Here is a 22,176-nt window from a genome sequence, read left to right as displayed (position 1 = left end):
CATTGCCCTCCAAAAAGGACAAATATCAATCGATAAATCTCTGCAGCAAATAAATTAATGGTGGTGCAGCACTGCAATCTCGAATGATCCATTAAATCTGCACGACCTTTTGAAAAAGCAGCGTTGTTTTTGTGAATGTTTGACTAGCAGAATGATTTGTACTATTCTCTGGTCACAACAGAAATAGAAACATAAGGGAGTGGTAATACGGTGAACCGCATAAAAACTGTCACTATTATCCTTTAAGTATGATATATACCAGCCTTGGCCTACATTTCGGTTTGAACAGATTTATACCAAATTAATACACATTATTTAAGGTCACACACACACACACACACACACACACACACACACACACACACACACACACACACACACACACACACACACACACACACACAAACAGCCTTCAGGCCTTCACATATGGGCTTTAACCGACAGATAAAAACAAACACCCCACAGCTTATCTCCTGTAATATTCATAAAACGTGGCTTAATGAGGCTCATGCACCATGACAACCTACTTTCCTCTGCGAGTACATTAAGATTTAACCATCTTTATGCAAGCAGCTATATGAGCTGACCTATATAACACTGGCTGTGCTATAGATGGGTTTCTTTCAAAAGAAGGGAGCAGCTGCTCATCCATATTTTCATCTGTCTGCACACAGCCAAAACTATTACAGATACTTGTTTTAAGGCAGGTAGTACAGATAAATGACAGCTAAATATAACCCATTATTATCATATTCATCAATATTGTTTCAAATTAAACATTATTGATAATGATCCATTTTTTTCTATGAATTCCCTGCATCTATTTGGTTCACAGTTACAACACTTCACAGACTCATTTTTACGTTGTTTAAAAAGAAGAAGATTAATAGCCTACTATTGAATTCAGTCCCTACAGCTGTACATGAACAATTTAATAAATGTCCTACAAATAACCTCATATGTTGTCTTATATATTGACTGGAATATAAAGGGACTACAGCTACATGTACATCCTCAGGCCAAATGAAAAATACAACAAATTAATAATGCAAAGCGAGTTTGCTTACCTCTTGATTCCTGAAAAGGCCACTGGTTTATTAAATGTATTTTCTTCAATGAAATTAATTAATTTTCTGAAGTTCACCTAATTTAAGTCTGCTGGTTTCATATAAAAACTCATAAAATGACTGAACAACTTCTTCAACCTGATATTTGACTTTATATTTTATTTACAGAGATGTGATGCAATACATATTTTTGAAAAATGCCTGTGTCATTGTTTATGGATAAAATAATCACGGTAAACCTTTTATCGTCAAAAGGTAAACCACAAGCCCCAACATCTTGGAGTTTACAGAGTGTGAAGAAGGCTGTGAAGTTGTAGTAAACCCGCTGTGGAGGCCGCGTGCCAGCGTCTGCTCCTCCGTTAACAGGTCAGTAAGGAGGTGAAGGGTTTCCAGCGGGTCTCAGCTCAAAAGCAGCCCGGGACCCCGCTGGGGTCAACGGGTTTGAAGCTTTAGTCCTCCCGGTGTCCTTAAAGACGGGTCGTGTGACCCCGCCCCTCTGACGATACTGTGTCGTAGACACAAACCATATCCGTTTTCACTGCCTTCATTTCGAGTCAAGTTACAATTAGTGAATAACTGCAAAACCGGAAATGTGTTAGTAGGCTTTTCATAATAAGAGATGAATACTCGTGGAGCGCTGACTGCTCTGAGGATTTCCTGCCTTGATGCACAGATAAACACAACTAAACAGACATCCGACAGAGAGTCTGTTGTGTATTACTCTCAATGGCAGTATTCTGTATTTGCACATTCAAGTGATTCAATATTTTTGAAGTGCGGCAGAGCTTGTTTAGCTTTTTGTTTTGTTGTGATGGTTTAGCATATTGTAATGTAGGCTACCTAAAAAAAGATTTCATCATTCCAATGTAATCTATGCAAGCCATACAAACCATTTACATACAATGAGTTACATCTGATAACCTATCGCGATAACAGTTTTTCATTCAACTGTTTGCCTGTAACAAATAGCCTATTAATACATTCAGATTAATAAGAAAATAAAATGTGTTTAAATGTGTTGCTGTTCAGATGTAAGTAAAATGTTCTTTGTTCTCTGTACTTTGGCAACTTTAAGTTTGTGCCACTAAAAATCAAGTTTTCAAATACTATTTTAGTGTAAAATGTATTTAAGTTTTTTTTTTTATCATTTTGATTTGATGATGTTTGAACCTAATTGATTTAAGATGGTATCTACAATGTAAAAACATGTTCATAAAAGATGATGAAAAAAAGTAAAATATAGCAGACATTAGTCAAGTAAAAACATATTTTAGATTACATCAGACTGAAATATTCTTCCAATATTTGTAAAACTTCAACTAATTCATTAATTGAGAGCATATCAACGGAATCAACACGGTTTCCGAAAAATTTGGGACACTGTAAAAAAAGTTTTTTTTTAAATGCAATGATTTGCAAATCACAAAAATCCAAATTTAACTGCAAACAAACCAAAGACAACACGTTGAAACAAAGACATTTTTATTGTTTATTGTTTATTTTATTGTTTGATATAAAATTATAAAATAAAAAGTTTTGTCTCGTCTGTCCAAAGGAAGTTTTCCCCAGAGCACTGAAGTTTTGTCAATATGCATTTTAGCAAATTACATTCGCTTTGTAAAACGTTTTTCTTTCAACAGTGATGTTTTCCTGGGTCATCCTGCCCATCCAGCCCACTGTGCTCAAAAAGCTGCAATGAGACACAGATGTACCTAGACCTCGGAATTCAGTTTATATCACTTGGAAGTTTTCCCTGGCTCTTTGTTTCCTCTGTTCAACCTGGGGTTGATTTTCCTCTTGCAGCTGCATTCAGCCGGTTTGACTACAGTCCCAGGGACCTTAAACGTGCTAATAACATGTGCAGGAACCACGAGCTGCTTGGAGATGGTCTTATGGTCTTTATCTTTAACAGGCTTGTCTGTAATTTTCTTTCCGCTTTTCTCAGACAACTCTTCGTTTTGCTTTCTCCGGTCCATGTTCAGTGTGGTGCACACAATGACACTAAGCAGCTCTGTGACACAGCCTACCAAAGGCATACATGACAAAATAGCTTTTCATTTCATTTTTTTTCAGGAAAATTTGAAAAAAAAAAAAAAATTCATTGAGCTGCTCGGGGTCGCAACAAATTCACCCACGACTGTTGTAAAACCACCCATTTAAATTGTACACCTTCCTTCGCAACGCGAGTTTTATTTTGAAACCCCCGGCCAGAAGTCTGACACTCTAATTTTACAACATTTATATTCTCCCTGCGGGATTATTCGTAAACTCAAGTGCCCCCCAATTCGCCGATGAGAGCTGCAACTGTTTTTACAGCTGACACACTTCCCAATCAGGTCAGTCACTCACAGCTCCTTTCTTTACCTTTACGGTCCGCTGAACCCTGAAACATGCAGCTAAACACGGCGTAACCAACAACAACAACAACAACAACAATAACAACAACAACAACAACAACAACAACGCTAGGACACAGTGGCAGCATGAGACTCGGAGCATAAAACACATCCAGGCGCGCGGATCCACGCCCTCCATCTCTCTCTTTATGTTTATGTCTCTTTCCCTGCCCCAAAAAAAGTGGATTAAACCCGCGCAGCCGCCACAGAAAGTGTCCTCGTCTTGTTTTAAGAGTCCCGCGGACGGCACCAACTCAAAGACAGGGGGGGAGAGGGGGGGAGCTGTACAAGCTGTACAAGCCTGTAAAACTTTATTAATAAAGGAATTAGCTTCAGGGGAGAGATGACTGCCTTTATTCTCCCACCCTCTCATCTCCAAAACGGTAGGCTTCTGCACCAATGGAGGGGAGGGAGAGGCATGAGGAGAAGGAGGAGGAGGAGGTGGTGGAGGAGAAGGGGGTGTTCAGCAGTCCTACAACCATCTTTTCTGTCCCGTTTATCCGCCATATAGCCCAGCTCGGCACTGCTGTAAACAAACTTCCCGCATGTGGCCGTAGGTGAAGCGGGATTCCCGGGCTGAGGGGCTGCTGCTCACGCGGTGATCCTCCTCTGTCCTCCGTGGATGGTGCGGGATAATATCATCTGGAGAGGCCGAGGCCGACATTTTACCCCGGTCCGGAGGAGCCTCAACTCGGAGGGGACATCCGAGGACACGCGCTAAGGTAAAGCCAGTCTCTCAGTTTGGGGCAAATAAACAACTGTTTACTTTAAGATTAACAACAGAGAAGTCTTTGATAACATGTTTAGGAACAGACAGATACAATATGAAGGCTTTTAACGGTCTTCTAGGATGAAAATGGCTACTTTCACTTGGAATTAAACACAGGAGCACGCATGGTACAGAACTACATGGGGAATATTTGGATTAATAAATGCAATTGCACCGTACTCTAAGGTTATTTGAAGATTAATCACTAATATCCATAAAATGTGACACTCAAAACAGGTGCCTTATTTCCCTTCTACAACCTCTTTCACAGTACATTGATATTTCTACATTATTGCACATTTATCCTTTGTAATTGCGAATATGCAGGCGGACAACATTGCTCGCTCTGTGAGTGTGTGTGGTTTTTTTTTCCTTTAATGGCCTAAATTGGACAGTTTACGACAGCAAATGTACATTTGTGCGGAGACGGACTCGCATTAGCCTGTAACTACCGCCGATCGGCGGCAGCACCTGCAGGTGGACAAACAGCAGCCAAAGTTGTTCTGTGATTTGTTCTTCGCTTCAACTTTAATGTTTAACGAGAGTCCGAGGCAGTGTGCGCAGAAAGCAGCTCCTCCAGCCGAATTCATCTGGAGCCTTTAAAAAGCTGAAGCCGATCCACATGCTCAGAAATCGGCCGTATTAACAATTAATATTGGACATCCGGTGGCACTGCCAGCTGCGCCCCATTTTTATTGTTGTCTGTGCGCCGAGCGGATCCCTGTTGTCTCGGCTGGATACTCCGCGATGCTCGCTGGCTGCTTTTGGTAGGAATTTATGTTTTTGTTTGTACGAAAGGGAAATGCATGAAATGCGAACGTGCAGTGTGAAATAGCGGAGTGAGAGTGGATGTGGAAGCGCAGCTCTTCGGCTCGCCGTGCCATGCGGGACACACTGCTGGCTGCCACCATGGCACCTTCCCTTCGTGCTCCGGCTCTGTGTGCAGCTGTTGTTGTAACCAGCTGTGCGGACACACAGCACCGACGTGCCTCATCAGATCGGTTGCACCGATCGGTTCCCTGTTTGATTGAAAGGTTTTTGGTTTTTTCCGGGATATAGCGGACGCGCACTGGATGGAGAGGGAGCGAGGCGAGGGGCGGCAAACGGGGCCACTTTGGCTCTCCATCGTTACGGGAAACGAAGCTCCAAGGACACAGAGAGGCGGGGGCGCATCCAGCTCGTTTAGGGTGTTTGTTCATTTTGATTCCTTGAAGTAATTCAAATGTTTTTATGTGATTAGAGGAGAAACGGAGATTTCCCAGGCGAGACGGAGCTTTTGTTTGCCCGCTCAGATTTTTTTGGAGCTTTAATTTGGCAAATTGTTTCCCCAGACAGACTGACAGTGACTGTCTCTCCTCGCTGCTCTCCCGCCTCCTCCTCGCGGTTTTCGGCCACACTCTCTGCCATCACAGCCTCTTCGTGGGCATGCTGAATTTACTTTTCTTCCCAGTCCTTTCCTCTTCGTGCGTAACCTGCATCCATCCGTGACAGCGGTGTCCGCTATCATGCTGGAGTTGTTCCTCCTGAAGAGGCCTCCAGCTGCTCAAGGTTCATTGTCTGGTCAGACTGCTCATGCTCTGAATTTGCCTCTTGGTCCACTGTCAGAATGACTTGCTTGCGCACTCAGAAGTGTTTGACACATGTTTGGATGAGAAGGTTCGTGCGGTAAAACCAGCCAGCAAAGCTATACCTTTATTTTGAAAGTTACGTAGAAGTTTTTATGAAGCAGTGACATTACATGAGACAGAACAACTTTAAAAATACGATACTCTTTTAAGATCTACTAACACATCAGATTCCTAATGATAAAAAAATAAAAGTGGTGTTGAAACAATTTAGTTGATTAAACAATTAGTTGATCAACAGAAAATAAACAGCAAACCTCGATGAGTCATTTTCTTTGGCAAAAACTACAACTGTCTTTATTCTAGCTTCTGATCAGTGAGGATTGTCTTGATTGTATATTGCTATTTGTTATTTATTTATTTATATAAATACATTTATTTATTTTATATATGGTTCCTTTTTCTATCCCAGCAGCTGTGAGTGATTGTCGCTTTGCACTTTCCCTGTGGGGATTAATAAAGTGTTTCTGATGCTGATTCTGATTTGCTGCATGGGATCGTGTTGGGATTATACATGTTGGCTGGACAAAAGGAGTACTTTAAAGCCGTATTAACGGAAATTTCAAATTTAGGAAACCATGAATATTATTTTTACTATTTTGGGACCAAACAGTTCAGAAAATAAATGTCAGGTGAATCGATAATAAAGTAAATAATTTAATCTGGTTCTTTTGAACCCTCCGCCCCGTGTCACACATAACCGTCTGTTTCAAAGACATTCGTTTATTTTTGTTTAGCATTTTCTGGGCACCACATAGTGTTCAGGAGAATGGCTTCAGGGCAATAATAGTATATACACACATATATGGCTGGAAATGACTGTTATTATTTTCGTTACTGCGGTTCGGTGTACGTGACAGGGAAAGTAACAAACTGCACCTCACGCAGCGTAATGTCCTCACTGAGTGTCAGGATATACGGTGTGTTTTCTTTGTCGGTGTGTGTGTGTTCGGTGTTGCTACATGAGCTGCAGTTGTGTTGGCATCCACTTTGCTTGCAGAGACTTGTTTACAGAGAACTAAATGGATCGTTGGCTGAATGTAAATCCGATGCTTATTGGTGGTTATTGACCCACGGTGGTTTGAGACGAAGTGCTTTCATTTTGTTTCCGGTTACCTTACTTTGAACTCTCCCTGTCAGAGTGTGTTTATGAGAACAGAGACCTTTGGACCGAGCCCTGTGTTGAACCAACACACACGACGCTATTGCGAGGTTGTTATTGCTCGAAGGCAAGCCGGGCTTCTATACGAGCTGCAGGATGAGCAAACACCAATAAGAATCTGCTCAGCGCATCGGTTTACCTTGTAAATGCAGCAAACACAGAGGAGAGAACTGTGCTGAAGTGAAGCAGATCAAAGGAAAATGGTAAATGCTCCATCTTAGGTGAACAGAATGTACTTGTGTGTTATGTTCTTGTTTGCGCTACGAAACAAAGTATAAAGACGCTTTTTTTTGTTCTTCTGTGAAGGGGAAGAAACACAAATCAGCACTTGTGCAAGTTTTATTGTTGCTCCAAGCAAACAACTGACATAAAAAGGTACATGACCTTAACCCTCACGTAAACCCAGGGTGCTTTGTATCTCAAGGACTCCTGCTCTCGGTGCTACTGCCGAAAATGCATGATAAAGAAATGTATCCCCGGTGTGTTCGTAGCTCGCTGGGATTATTACATTTGTTCCACCCGTTTGTTATCTACTTTAAAACTCTGTATGTGTCTGATAAGTGTTTGTGTATGCGGTGTGTTGGTAGCTGGCTTGCTTCGTGTGCCAAATACCAGTTTTCCATGTGGCGTGCCAAGGCAGTGTCATAACCGCCCAGCCAATCCTCATTTCCTCATTCTTGTGTGCCTGAGGTCAATCCACAGAGACCATACTATGCCATTGTTCTCCAATCACTGAACCAGCCTCTCTGCGAGCTGCTTTCTTTGGTTTTCCACAGGTAGACCTGTATTGTTCCCACAGTTTGTGTGTGTGTGTGTGTGTGTGTGTGTGTGTGTGTGTGTGTGTGTGTGTGTGTGTGTGTGTGTGTGTGTGTGTGTGTGTGTGTGTGTGTGTGTGTGTGTGTGTGTGTGTGTGTGTGTATGTGAGGGCTAATGTTGCTCGCTGTTTCATCATGTTGCCATGTGAAAGGAGCCCCGTCTGTGATCAGTACTCTCTTCCCCTGGAAGGCAGAGTTGGAGTTTTGGTTTCCCAAACATTAACGAATCAGTCTCCGCTCATGTCATTGGTGGAGTTTAACCGTAGTGGGCGGAGGTAAAGAAGCAGTTCTTTGGAGGGCAAGTTAGCTAGGTGGAAGGCTATATAAAGCTGGCTATAATTTTCTTATTGAGAGCAACTCCCATAAAAAGGACAGCGCCAATGATGAATTGATCCTAGAAGGACATTTTATGTGTGTGTGTCCAAAACTGGAAATATCTTTGTTGCACCATTGTTGTTAAAAACCCTGATTAAAAACATATCAGTGAGTTACACTGTTACACTTGGTGACGTGTCTTCATCATCATGAACACACACTGTTGTTGATTTGGTCTCACGTGCTGTATATTTTGTGTATCAATCCACGGCTGAAAATAATCCTCCTGTAAGCTAAAACTAAAGGGCTCATCTGTTCTAGGATATTTCTGAGCTTTTGTAAAATGTATTTGTGACTCTTTTATTATCACAAATACGAACAGCCAGCAAGCCGGAGAGTGTTAGCGAGATGGACGAAGGCCTTTTCATTGGTAGATGAAGATACATGTTACAACAGTTTTATCCACTAAAACTTTGTTTCAAAAAGGCACAGAAGACAAATTAGGAATAATAATGACTTTTCTTTTTTGTTCATTTATGACCGTGGCAATGATACAAGCTACTCAATGTGTCAGCTCATTTACCAGGTAACTGGAGGAGAGCTCATTTTTAGCCATGAGAATATGCGCTTCCTTCTTCCTGACTCCGTGACCCTTTGATTGGTCAACATTACACAGCAGGAAAACCGGCCTATTGACTCCTTCCAGACAGTTTTAACCCGACTTGCAAGGAGACAAATGTTTCACTTTAGCTTTAATCTGTTTTCACGACTTTGCTTTTCCCTCTAAACTCTTCTCGTCTCCAGCTTGTTGTTTTTTCCTGTACAGGTCATGTCATTTTTAACAAATTAACATTTCTATCTGAAGTTATCCTTCGATGCATCTTGTGAGATAACGACACACTGTACCAAAATAACAAATGATAGTTGGTAATTATCCACACTTGAATTCACAAATGCCACATGAATACTTTGCAACACAATAAGATTCAACCTTTATCTCGTGCATGACAGCGTTTGCTATTTTATGCTCGTAGCTGGCAGAGCTTTCTCAGGAACTGATATGTCCTACATTTTTGGCAGCAGCATGTTTTTATTTTTTTCATGTTGAATAAATGGATTTATTAATAGAAAAACCAAGCAGCTAATGTAAGCAACAATAGCCACCATGGTTGAAGTCCAAACACATTCATGTTTCCCTTCTCGAAACATAAGAAACATGTTCACATCACATCACGATAAACAACGAAAAAAAAGAAAACAGAATTTCACCGATAATTATTTCGTCTTCAGTTAAAGAATGAATTCATTTAAACGAACAGACTGTATTTTGTTATTAAAATGACACATTTAAAACCTGCAGTTTGTCATCTGAACTGCTGTCATCTCTTCTCATTGTGCCGATCACACAAACCAAATACAATAGCGAGCAACTTGTGCTGCATTGTGCCAAGAAAACAATACAAGTGTTACATAACAACGTGACAATATGCTTATTATGCTCATACTCGACACACGCTAAAGATATGCATTACATCCTCATATATCTTTAGCAGTGTGTTGAATTTCACGCTCTCATTGTTGTTGAACTCCTATCCTGTCCTCTGTTAAACTCATGTGGGACGGTCTCTATGCTGTTTTGTCCTCCAGGGTGAGAGACTGAGGGCGGCAGGGCTGCGACATGTGATAACAGCTCGACCCCTTCACCCTCTCAACCTCAGGTCAGTGGCATCTTTCTCTTCGTCTCCTCTCATCTTCCTTGTATGAAACTCCTCTTTGCCTCTCATGCCTCCTCTTTGTTGCATCTCCGCTCAGTTCTGAACTCGGTTGTGTTTTTTTGCGACAGAACTCTCTTAAGCTGACGTTGTGACCGCGACCCGACACCCTCCTGCCTTGGGCATGCCTCAGGTAAAGTAGAAACACAGATTCTCCTCCATCACCTCTGACTTACGGTCCTCCCATGTAGGAGTCCATGTTGGATTTGTTTCCAACTCGTTGTCTGTGTGTTTCAGCCGGGTATGAATGGGATGGAGCCTGCGTTTGGCGAGGCCTACGGGATACACAGGGGTCTGTTGAGCCCCTACCCTCTGGCCATGTCGCCACAGGGGGGCAGGACTGAGTACGACCAGGTGAGAGACCACATGACATCGAGATCATTTGTAAGCATCACGTCTTACTTTGAAAAAGAGGAATGCTTGGCTTGGATTCACCTGACCTCTCAGGTATGAATCAGTACATGTGGGCCAGGTGTGAAAACATCCTTGTTAAGCTCCATTCTGAGGGGATTTGTGCACTGGATGAGGTTAGGTGACTCACAGGAGTCATTTTGACTTGTTATAGTAGGAGAAGCACGTTCTCCGTAGGAATTATGATATAATTAATATTACAAGAAAATGTTGAAATGAACCTGAGGAGTAATGTCCAAAATGCAGTATGTTTTGTAAAATCCAAATTTGCTCAATTTAAGCATGTCTCTGCCCCCCTTTAGAGCGTGCTCCTTATGCTGGGCTCCCCAGCATCGCCAAGGAAACGGCCCTTTGAGTTGCTAAGCGACCTGGTGGACGACGGAGGCTTTGGCGAGGACCTGCACCCGGAGCGCTGGGATGTGTCTGCGCTGGACGAGATGGCTCGCTACACCAAGCTGGGCCTCGGGGTCGGGGGGGAGCTGCTGGCCTGCTCCGAGGAGGCGGTCCTGATAGGCCGCTGGGGGAGGAGCCGGGAGGAGGAGGAGGAGGAAGAGGAGGAGAGGAGGAGGAGGAACAGGCACGCAGCTCCTCCCATCACCAAGGAAGCCCAGGGCCCTGCTGCAGGCAAGGAGGAGGATCGTATCTCTGTTTCCGCGACAACGGAGAGGGAGTTATGTGTTGCAGGAAGAGGAGGAGGACAGGATGGGGGGATGGCGAGGGAGTGTACGGTGGTGGAGGTGTATCAGGTGGCACAGGAGGAAGAGGAAGTGGCGGCGGCAGCAGCGGCGGGCCTCGCTCTGGAGCACTGCAGCGAGGAGCACAACTACTCCCTGAGCCAGGGGGGGGAGCTGGGGGCGGGGCCTGGCCACAACTCCCAGTCAGAGGAGGTGCAGGTGGCGGAGGAGCAGCAGGAGGTACGGGGCGGGGAGGAAAGCCAGGCCAAGACTGAGCTGGAGCTGGAGGAAGAGTACGAGGAGCAGGAGGACGACGAGGAGGACGACGAGGAGGAAGAGGAGGAAGACGGAGAGGACGGAGCGGAGGAGACGGCGGTGGAAGCCGAACTCTCGAGCTCCTCGGAAACTGAATGTGGTGAGTTTCGGTGCGAGTGTGTCTGCGTCTGTGCGGGGAGGACATGTCGGCTCATCCCAGCGCTGCCAGCAGCCCGTCTGCCCACACAAAAAACATTTCAATCTGTCTCCGGTCCAGATGAGGCCTCGGACCGCCTCGTCCGACTGGGTTTGGCTGAGCGGAGGCATATTAAATACCAAATATGCGAGTATAAGTCTCAGACATGAAACTGTTTCAGTGGCTACGGTGTTGATGTCATGAAATGGCTGTCAGGGTTGGAGTGTTGTCTTTAGGGCTCGTATATGGACATGTTAAATAGGATATGAAAGTTGGTGCTGACTGTTAAACAACCGTCAAAGAAGAACTGGATTTCAGCAGCTTCAAAAGCAACACAAACAAGCCAGCAACAGGCTGCAGCATTCAGCTGGCGGGTCGTTAGATAGAGTTTGCTTTCCTTATTATTTCTTTACACCTCACTTATTGCTCATTCACAAATGTTGAAGGAACTGAGACACTGAAACAATAACTTGAGCAGTTAAACTACTGTGATTGTTGAACAAACGTGTTTGTTACAGCTTCTTTATTGTGAGGATTTTATATAGTAAACTGATTATCGTTGGTTTTTGGAGAAAACACGATATTTGAAGCTGTCAATTTTGGCTAATACCTCATTACTGTCTGACATTTTACAAATCAACAGTCATTCAGTTAATTGAAAGGTAATTGGCAGATGAATTCACAATGAAAACAATCATCAGTTGCTCCCGTCGAACTGGTGCCGTAGTTTTGACCTTTGACCTCATTACTCACTATGCATTTCGAGGAGGGACTTGTCTTCCAAACAAACCTTATTTTCACATTTGTGGAGGAACAAGTAGGCCGAGAAGATGAGACAGGCGTAGACGGCGAACTTAGTGACTAACTTCCATTCTTGAATCATTCCGAAAGCGCCGTCTCTGAGGCACGAAGACACGCAGACAGCAGATGTACCTCCGTGTCCCTGCTCAAACAGTGCATGGGTGCTGTAGGAGGTCTCTGTGGTGGGACTGGCTCGGTGTCTGCTTTTGTAATACAATTCGGCAGCATTTTTTTAAAAGGTTGCCGAGCGGCTCACATTCAGCGAAGAGGCTGCGTCGCACCACTGTGATTAAAATAGAAGTAGCATTTGTTCTGTTTCATTTCTGTTGCATCAGATTCATCTTGAGTTGCAGTTGTGAATTTGTAGAGCTGGTTCAATAACAACAGTGTTTACCGACTCATTGTTAAATGAGGCTGTTATTTACGCTCTTATTTTTATTTTTTTTAGATGTCAGTAGAAATGCCAGTTTTTGCTGCAGTTTTTCCCTTATTTTGTTTCCAAATGACCCTCGGTCTCTTATCAATAGAGCCCTGGGTTTTTAATTTTGTCCTTGGAGCTGTGGAGCTTTTACTGACTAAATTTGGAGATGCTTTTTTAAGTTGAAAATTCAAAACAATTTCAGGGTTTAAAGGGTTAACAACATCCAAATGATTTCCTTCATTCACATTTGTAACACCTTGAAGTAAAATTAAGGGCAGTAGTTGCCATGGAGGCCTCAGTATTTTCCCCAGGAAATTGGGTGTTTTTAAAACCTGGAGTAGAGATTTTTAGACTCAATATATCAAGTACCAAAACCTTCTGTTGACCAAAAATAAATGAAGAATTCAGTATTTTTCCAGCAGAATTTTTGTGTGTCTCTGGTGCAGAGTAGGAATTGGTCCTATGACCTAAATATTTCTAAAATCCTGTCTACGACGTTGAGAGTAAATACCTCCCTCAGACCTGCAGAAATAAGAATAGTGATGGAAAATAATTGGACAAATACTAATAATAATGTTTGGACTTTACATATATTTACAAGCCAGTGGCTGGAGTGTTTTATTAGAAAATAGTGAAAGAAGGATCTATATTACCCAGTGCTCCTAAGAAAAAAACAGCCACTTTGTCTATTGCAGAAGTCACATTTTTTTTAATCTAATTTTGATTAAATGTGAACGAACTTGGAGTTTATAATTATGTTAATGTACATTTGATTCTTTGGCCTGTGAAGAGTGTTGTATAATGTCCGTGTTGGCTCTGGACTTCATTTTCAACAGATTGCTGAAAGACTTCTGTGTTTACCAGGCATGCGAGGGCCGGTGAAAACTTCTGTCGGGTTGATTGTGGGAAGTGCAGGATTTAGGGTTTTCAGAGCTCGATGACTGTCTTTTTGTCAGGTTTCCAGACTAATTTTACATAGAAAATAAATAGCTAGGGTGCTCCTTCAATTTATTTCTTGTTAATTAACATTCAGACATAAACTGGACTGAACTGGAGGCTTCTTGGCAGAGTGAATAAAATGTTCTAATGTAACCATTAGCACATTAAAGCAGCCAGATCCCACATTGATGAACAGAAGGTCCAGATGAAGTCGCAGGTTGCTGCCAGCGTAGACCAATCAGCTACTCCGCTCAAATGTGAAAGCAAATTTAATGTCCAGACTACAGGACATCAAATATAAACATGTATACTAGATAACACACACTTCACTTCAGATTACCGTGGTTTCCCAGGCTCTTTGTGCCGCCGATCGTCCCCCTGTTAGATAAACAAATCTCAGGCCTCTTGTTGTAAGGTAATGGAGAGGTCGCTGGCTCGCTCTCAAAGACCCGTCTGGGTCATATTTCCACAGTCGTGAGACACCATTGTTGCTCGCCATTGTTATGGTCGTGGGTGTTTGTGTGTGTGTGTGTGTGTGTGTGTGTGTGTGTGTGTGTGTGTGTGTGTGTGTGTGTGTGTGTGTGTGTGTGTGTGTGTGTGTGTGTGTGTGTGTGTGTGTGTGTGTGTGTGTGTGTGTGTGTGTGCATTTGCCCAGTTGAGCTATTCTTACCATTTGCCCCTGGTGATCACAAAGGGCTGCATGACAGAGCCAAAGTGAGTGTGTTAGATGTTGGTTGAGTTTAGGTGTGTGTGTGTGTGTGTGTGTGTGTGTGTGTGTGTGTGTGTGTGTGTGTGTGTGTGTGTGTGTGTGTGTGTGTGTGTGTGTGTGTGTGTGTGTGTGTGTGTGTGTGTGTGTGTGTGTGTGGACTGGCCATAGTGACGCTAGGACTTCATGATTAAGACTGAATCTGATTTAATCCCACTAGAAATGACTATTTTCTCGTATTGTTTATTTTCTGAACGCTGCTCTGGTTGATTTGAAGGAGCGTCTCGTCTCTCCTCCTGTTGGTGCAGCTTTGCATGTTGTATTATTTATGATGCCATTATTCATGGCTCTGCCTGCCTGAGGCCAGTCTTCAGTGACGTCTTACGTTTGAAACTGCATACGTGCATACAGTTTTGGCTGGTGGTGGCTTTATCTTTAGGACATACAGCATATGTTTGTGAATCAGGGCTCACAGCATGATTTCATAAACATTAATACCTGTCAGTTATGATTATGGTTCATCTGTCCTTTTAAATTGCAGGGTATTTATTCTCCTAATAAATCTCCTATATACGGCTGTCAATGTCGTCCCATTTCTGTAGTAATGACATTATTATTCATTAAATAATGATAAAGTGGGCTGGAGTATTGATTCGGTATTGGATTCATGAATTACTGCTTCTCTGCAGTTGGTTCCAAATCTCGATGATTCTGTGGCAACATCTGGACCAGATGATGTTCAGTATTTGTCATTTCTTTTGTTAAAATAATAGAGGTCAATGGGATGTTACATTTTTTCAATGCTAAGGCTTTCAATTTCTAAGGAAGTACACTACCTACATTACAGGCCATGAAGAAGTGTTAAAACCCTTTCTGTTTCACTCTTATTATTAAAATGTGACAATCAAAATGATTACAGCTGCACCAGAGTATTTCTGCTGAGATTAATCTGAGGGAGATTAAAAAAAAAAAGTGTAAATACCGACATTGCTAAAACATGTTAACACATGTATTATTACAAGTTAGTCAGTGTTTAAACAAACTCTTTGATGGTTCAGTTACAGTATATTTGGAGTTACGTGTTCCTTCACAGTGAAATGAAACCAGAATATATATTCGGGCCACATCAGCGAAACTGAACAAAAGAGAGACGAGCATGTGCACACTGCTGTTAGTAAGGCCTCGTGAGAACACGTTTTTGTTTACCCAGATGAGCAGCGATGTGTCTGTTTGGGGCGCAACACCAGAGGGCATTCATGCTGCCCGGAGGCAGTGGTGCCGGCTTCCACTCACTAATGATGTGATGCAAATCGGCTCATCAGAGTTTTTTGCAAACAAACATAAATTTCCACCTCGCTCTCTCTTCCTCGCCCGCCGTGTCAACTTGCTGGATGATACAGAGCAACGTAAATCTGATCGGTCCCAGTGCTTACAAATACGACTTGTATATTTTTTGGGCCCGCCCCTCTCACCTCTAACGCCTTCTACACATGACAACTCACAAGGACGTAAGAATAAGGTCATTGGATAAAAAGAAATACCATTTCCCAGCATGCTTTCTTCCTGTGTAAATATTAAAAATATATTGTATATTCTACTCATCATTTATTCACTTCATTTTCCATATTTTATATATTTAATAAAACATGCAGTCTTCGAACATTTGAATATAGGAAAATAAATATAGCCTACATAAAATAGGCTAAGACTCTCAAGCAAAAGTGTATATATGCCCGTCACAATCAGCCGAGGTTGTGCGGTGCTGGATGTGTGGATCGAACATTGAAACGTGTCTTTGAGTACCAGGACTTCTCTTAAAGTTGCTCCTGTCAGCTCAATCCTTGGTTACACTGCAGGTTGTTCTGTGGTGGGTTGTGCATGTTCCCCTGGGGGAACCCTGCAGGTGGGCGGGCCGGGCCTCGTATGAAATATGATCCTGCTGCCACCGCTGCCCGGAGGAGGACCTCTGATTGTTCTCAAGATACAAAAGCTTTTTTCGTTCTTACCTTTGCACACTCATTTAGTTTTTTCATCAAATATTTGTTGGTGTGTGAATTGAGGTATGTTGAGTGGCTCACGGGGCTGTACTATCAGGATTAATGAATTACTTACAAAGTCGTGTTAGATTGTATCATTGAAGGGCAGTTTTCCTCAGCGGTTTCCAGTTTGTTTGCTAGAAGGACCCGAAGCCTTTATTGCATTTGTATTAACCCTTTAAGTCCCAGTTGGGGGCCAGGGAGAAGACGTAGCAAAACCATTATTAAAATATGGACATATATACTGATATTTACACAGCTGAACAAATCTCACAAGTGTTCCCTTTATTATAAAATTGTTGTTTTTTTTATACGTTTTTATTGTGGTTGCAGAGATATACTCTTTTTATTATGGTTATGCAATTTTTGAGCAGAGGCCTAAAAAATAGGTGTGTTTTTAAAAGGTTAATGTACAAATGAATAATTCTGTGTGTGTTTGTACCTCTAGAGGTGGAGGCCGAGCCGGCCAGGCAGCCGGGCGAGCGGCCCTCGAAGCGTCGCTGTTTCTGGGAGTACCGACGCGCTCGGGAGTCGGCCACGAAGAAGAAACTGGGCGGGGACGTCCACTGGTCTCTGTCCTGGAGCTCCAGCACTCTACCCAGCACACTGTACCGCCGAGAGGGTGAGGAAGCCGTGTCAACACTCACTGCTGAAGTGATGAGGCCAATCATGTGTCAGTCAATGAACAAAACAATGTACTATCGGGATTATTATTAATTATCATAAAATTTCAAAAAAATGCACAGTTTATGAAGTAAAGACTGTTTTTTATTTGGGTCAGACAGAGGAAGCCATTTGGGGATGATCTAAAATAGTTGTTGATCAGTAAGTGCAGACCCTAAATCACAAAGAGGTGAAGCCGGAGCTGAAAGTTTAAAGATCCACTGAATGAGAGCCTTTTAGCAGCATGAGTCATCTAACAGCCGACATTCACGCTGCCACTGAACGCGTCGCATTTCTTTTCTGTCATGTGAAACGAATCAGATCGGGACCCTCGGGCGGGTGTCCTACATACAACTTTGATGTCAAATTGTGAATTTTTCAACATTCCCCTGATAAGTGAATCTTACATCAGGCACAACCTTGGCTCTGCAGCAGTCTGGCAGCCTGTGTTCTGCAGTACAAGCTAATATGACACAGTCCATTAACCTAATCCAGTGCAGTTACATCACAAAGTACGACTACTAAAATCTAGGATGTTGTTTTTGTGGCTACACTGTTACAGCAAATAGAAAAATATCCGCCTTGTGCATTCTTATGTATACATATATGTATGTATATGTACTAAGGGTGCTCCGATCAGGATTATTTTTGAGGCCGATCACAGCAAAACTCCGTATTTACTGTGGAGCATTCATTTATTCAACTAATCTTAACAACACTGGTGTGTTAAAATTAAGAGATGATGAAGCATTGACTGACAAATGTTTATTTATCGGCGGGCAACATGTGCAGCATATTCCACTCTCTCTCTTAGAGACCAAACTTAAACCACAGCAGCCTCTGCTTGATTATTGGGATCAGTGAGGGACATCAGTATCATTCACATATCATTCATATCATTCATACCTCTCAAAGCTTACTTCTTTAGCATGGGTGCATGTTTCTTTATAAACACAAGCAGCTCAGCCTGTTCCTCTTCTCATCGATGATATTCCCTGCTCTGCTATAAAGTTTGCTCACCATCTACATTTGCATGCTCAAGCTCATGTTGCTTTCGCGGACCGGGGAAAGCGCCTTTTATTGTCCTGCCAAAAAAAAACAAGCAGCTGTCGGCTTCGTGTGACAACTGGCTCTGATAGGTAGCAGTTCATCGGTCTTCCATCTTCATCCAACAAGCAGGCCTCCTCGTATCTGGGGCTTCAGTGTGTCGGGGAAATCTCTCTCTTTACCCTTTTTTATCAATAAGGAAAATTAAAAAAAATTCCAGTCACCTGGATGCACTTGCCAGACCGGTGAAGCCACTTTAGCTGCGCACACAGAGTCTTGCGTCATGTGATCGGCTTCCTCTGATTGGCCCTTTCAGAGACTGCCGATCAAACCTTTTGGAGCTAATATTGACCGGACTCCCCTAATATACACAGAACACACGTTTGTCCCTGAAACAGATCATAGTTTGGATTTGGTAGATCTGAACATCATAAATTTGGAATTACAGACACATTGGTGAGTTAAGTGTTGTTAAACAGACTTTTACGGATGGGTATGGAGTTTATTTTACCGTCCCTTGTTCAGGTAAAAAAGGCCGCCGCAAAGCCCGCAAAACAGACGCCAGCGACCTGACGCCGAACCCCCAGAAGCTCCACAACATCGGGGAGCAGCTGCAGAAGCTCAGCGCCGCGATCGATGGCATGGGTCCGGTCAACGACCTGCCCGCCGTGGCCCGAGCACGGTCCCGCAAGGAGAAGAACAAGCTGGCGTCCAGGTACCACACGTCCTCCTACATCTTCTGCACTAAGTCAGAGCCCGGGAAACCGTCCGTATCGATTCATCAGTCATGTGAGGGAATTCTGAGAGGTTTTTAGTGTTTGGTAAATTGTTGGCAGAGAAGAGACTCCTGCAGGGTTTCATATCTGCAGTCTTCAGCCTTGTCGAGATTGGCTTTCAAATGTGTGCATTTAATGGCTGACCTTGTGGAACTGTTTTCGGAGGCGATGGTCAGAGAAGAATACGCTGAGAAAAACATCTTTTCTGTGTGGAGTTTAACTCGTGAGTTGAATTCAGAGGTTAGAAAAGGATGCAATCTGAGGAAGATGATCTCGCTTTCGATGCCTCGCGTTTTTGGTTGAACGTGTCAGGAAGGATTTTATTGGTGGAACACAGTGCACAATAGAGCGGATGACCTTTAAAGACGAACCTCTGAAGAAACTGCCGCAGTAAGCTTTTATTCATCTAAAATGTACTTTTAAAGACATTTTAAAATGTCCTTGAGGATGACGTATACAACGTAGATAATTTGAAAAAGGCAGATCGCGAGTGTGTTTGTGAGCTCATTGGCCGTCTTACCTTGGACATGATCATGAGAGAGTACAGGAAGGAAGGATGGAGGGAAGCAGAGGGAAACAACAGAAGAGGGGGGTGGGGGGGGATGGAGGGAAGCAGGATGATGAGCTGAATAGAAGGAAGTCGGGCAGCACCGAGGAGGCAGACATGGAGTTGGATGCAGAAGGAAAGATGGGTCATACAAAGTTCATCCGTGCAGGGAGGGAGGGAGGGAGGGAGGGAGAGAGGGGAGAATCCGAATTCAGGACATTATTACAGGCAGTTTAAAGAGGAGGGGGACTCTGGGAATATCTTGTTATTCCAAACATACAGTTTAAACATAACACAAACACGCCATCTGATAGAAAACTGGCAGAGACAGAAGAAAAACTTGACAGAGAAAGACAGAAGCAGTGAGGAGGAAGTTTACTTAAATCGTGTATATTTCACTCATACCGTAGCGTGACCGAGTTCATGTTTGAATTTAATATGCAGGAATGTCATCTGTGAAGATTTACTCCTTTTATACTGTCATACTTGTGGCTGCCTGAGTCCCGGTCGGGGTCAGCAGTGGGACTAACCAGACCGCCTCCAGACCGTCCATCTCATTCTCTTCCACAATTTCATCGAAAAACAACCTCCCCGAGGCGTTCAGGCGGCGCGGGGGGGAAAAAAACGCTCGCCGGGTTCTTGGCGACGGCCGCTCCAACAAACACAGTTCGCAGTGGAGAGATCACGACCCGGACGCTGACCTACTGACGACACTGCACACGAATTCTCTATCATTTTGGAAATCGTAGTTTACTTTCTTCCTGAAAGTTACATGAGCAAAACGATATCAGATTTTTCCGCTGTGTGTTCAACACAAAGACCGATAGGTTCAACCTGGGAGTGTGTGCGGGGAAAAAAAGACCTCCATGTCCACTTTTAAGCTTTTATTATAAGCATTTTGTGAGAGTTTTATTTAGTCTAAAAGACTGAAAGGCTCCGTCTAAGGTACATCATACATTTGTACGTTTGACTTACAAGTTTGACTTGAAGAAACAGAGATTTAGAGATGTTGGAAGTCGTCTGTTAGTGGAGGTAAAGCCTGGATCACTGGAGCCGGCTGCGTCGCGTTACGACTCCGACAGTCACGGGAGCCGATCGCTGCCACTCCAGACGATGTCGGTGTTTCAGGAGCGCCTCTCTCCTCTGCTAAAAAAAAACATGCTAAAGACACAGGAAGGGCAGAGAACCCAGTCAATTTTCAAAATAAGACGCCTCGACAAACTCATATACGTCAATGTCTCGACCCCTGGTCTTTCAAGTAGGACAAGAAATCCGTTCTCCTCCTGCTAACGGGCTGTATGTGAAATAGTCACAAAATAATTAGGAGAATAACACAGCCGTCTGTATTGTCTTTGTCTGTAGGTTATAGCACAAAGTAGGAAACAACAACAATAAACACCACCAAAAAAAGAAATCCTCGAACAACGTAGCCCACTTTCCCACGCCAGAAGCGGAAAGATCAAGGAAAAATGACCATATCGGGAAGATGACAAAAGCAGGCAGACAAAACGCTTCTCTTGTGAAAAGCTAGCGGTGGAATATGAAGCCTCGCAGAGGACGGAACACAAAGTGTAGAAGTCATTCCCTGCCTCCAGTCTCTAAGATTAGCTCACATAGTAAGTGCTTCGGAGCATAATCTTTTCGGTGAAAGTAAATCCAGGCAGAGCTTTTGCAGCTCGGGTGAACTTTGATGACATGATAAATCCAATAACTCCCGTTCAGACGGCAAATAAGCATGTTTCTGAAAATGTTCCTTTCAAGTATATGAATGAAAATCATCGATCACAGAGCCCCAAAGTCAATCATCAAGAATTTCTCCCTGCAGCCTCGTCCACAACCCAGTGACGCTTTCCTAAAGACGGTCGCTGTTCCTCGTGTGATGGTTTGTGATATTTTGATGCTAAAAGCAGGTACAGCCTGGTTTGCATACGTTTCCTCCTCAACCCATCAAAATGACCCGCAGCTGCGTTCAACCAAAGTCTTATTTCATTTCTAGATTTTTGTATTTTTTGGGATCATTGGTCATCATTCTTTAAAGAAACCCTCACAGCCTCCTTGTCACCGATGATCCCAAAAAATATGAAAATAAAATAGAACTTGGTTGAACACAGCTGCGGGTCATTTTGACCCGAGGATAACGGGAGGGTTAAAAACGACCCTCTGCAGCCGCTTTCCAAAACCTTGAACGTACCAGAAGCTTTTAACCTGCTCAGCGTGTCTTTTATTCCTTCAGAAAGCTGCCGGTTTCTTTTCATTCACAACACTAATTAAATAAATTTGCAGCTGTAGGTGACCCATCACAACGAACAGCACGTCTTCTGTGGGGCTATTTTTGGACTTGCATGACGAACAGGGTCTGTTTAAAAAACTCTACAATCACACGTACAAATCTAAAAACCTCAACGTCAGCTGCGTCCTTGCAATGATCAGAAACAGTCGCCGTATGGTCGTCCACATCCTCCTCAGAACCAGCAGGGACTGTGGTACGAACAGAAAAACCCGGCTGACGCCAAATCCGACACGTGGAGGAACGCGGAGGGAATAGTCTGTCCAGCACGAATGACCTGCAAGTGTTTAGTTTCCTTAAGTTGGATTTCGCTGACTCAGCTGCAGGAAAAGAGAAATTCTGTTCATGCTGCAGAGAATCGTGCCCGTGAGACGCATTCACACTTAACATGCAGCGGTTGTTGTATTCTCGACCGCCTTTTCATCGACACCAAACACGGTGAAAGCGGCCCGCCCGCGTCCCCCCGGTGAAATCACATCCTCCACCCGTTGCTCTC

General features: G+C 43.4%; 1 protein-coding gene across 2 annotated transcripts in view; it reads left to right on the top strand.

Annotated features, from left to right (window-relative positions):
* The first annotated feature begins 3,923 nt into the window (after positions 1 to 3,923).
* LOC138615711 (CREB3 regulatory factor-like) overlaps positions 3,924 to 22,176 on the top strand; it is a 28,546-nt gene continuing 10,293 nt past the window's right edge. Inside the window, exons 1-7 of one of the 2 annotated variants that reach the window (XM_069689476.1) lie at positions 3,924 to 4,185; positions 9,797 to 9,867; positions 9,993 to 10,054; positions 10,159 to 10,275; positions 10,635 to 11,421; positions 16,809 to 16,982; positions 18,596 to 18,785. In XM_069689476.1, coding sequence (XP_069545577.1) covers positions 10,046 to 10,054; positions 10,159 to 10,275; positions 10,635 to 11,421; positions 16,809 to 16,982; positions 18,596 to 18,785 — 1,277 coding nt within the window. In that variant the 5' untranslated portion in view covers positions 3,924 to 4,185; positions 9,797 to 9,867; positions 9,993 to 10,045. Of the gene's footprint in view, positions 4,186 to 4,815; positions 5,000 to 9,796; positions 9,868 to 9,992; positions 10,055 to 10,158; positions 10,276 to 10,634; positions 11,422 to 16,808; positions 16,983 to 18,595; positions 18,786 to 22,176 lie in introns of those variants that run through there. The other variant, XM_069689477.1, reaches the window with a different exon arrangement.

This window comes from Brachyistius frenatus, unplaced genomic scaffold, assembly GCF_029030835.1.
Source record: "Brachyistius frenatus isolate BFR_SWC_R1_liver_20210118 unplaced genomic scaffold, ASM2903083v1 Contig_7, whole genome shotgun sequence".
Lineage (NCBI taxonomy): Eukaryota > Metazoa > Chordata > Actinopteri > Embiotocidae > Brachyistius > Brachyistius frenatus.
Note: the sequence above shows the minus strand (reverse complement) of the source record. Positions and strands in the feature narration are given on the sequence as shown.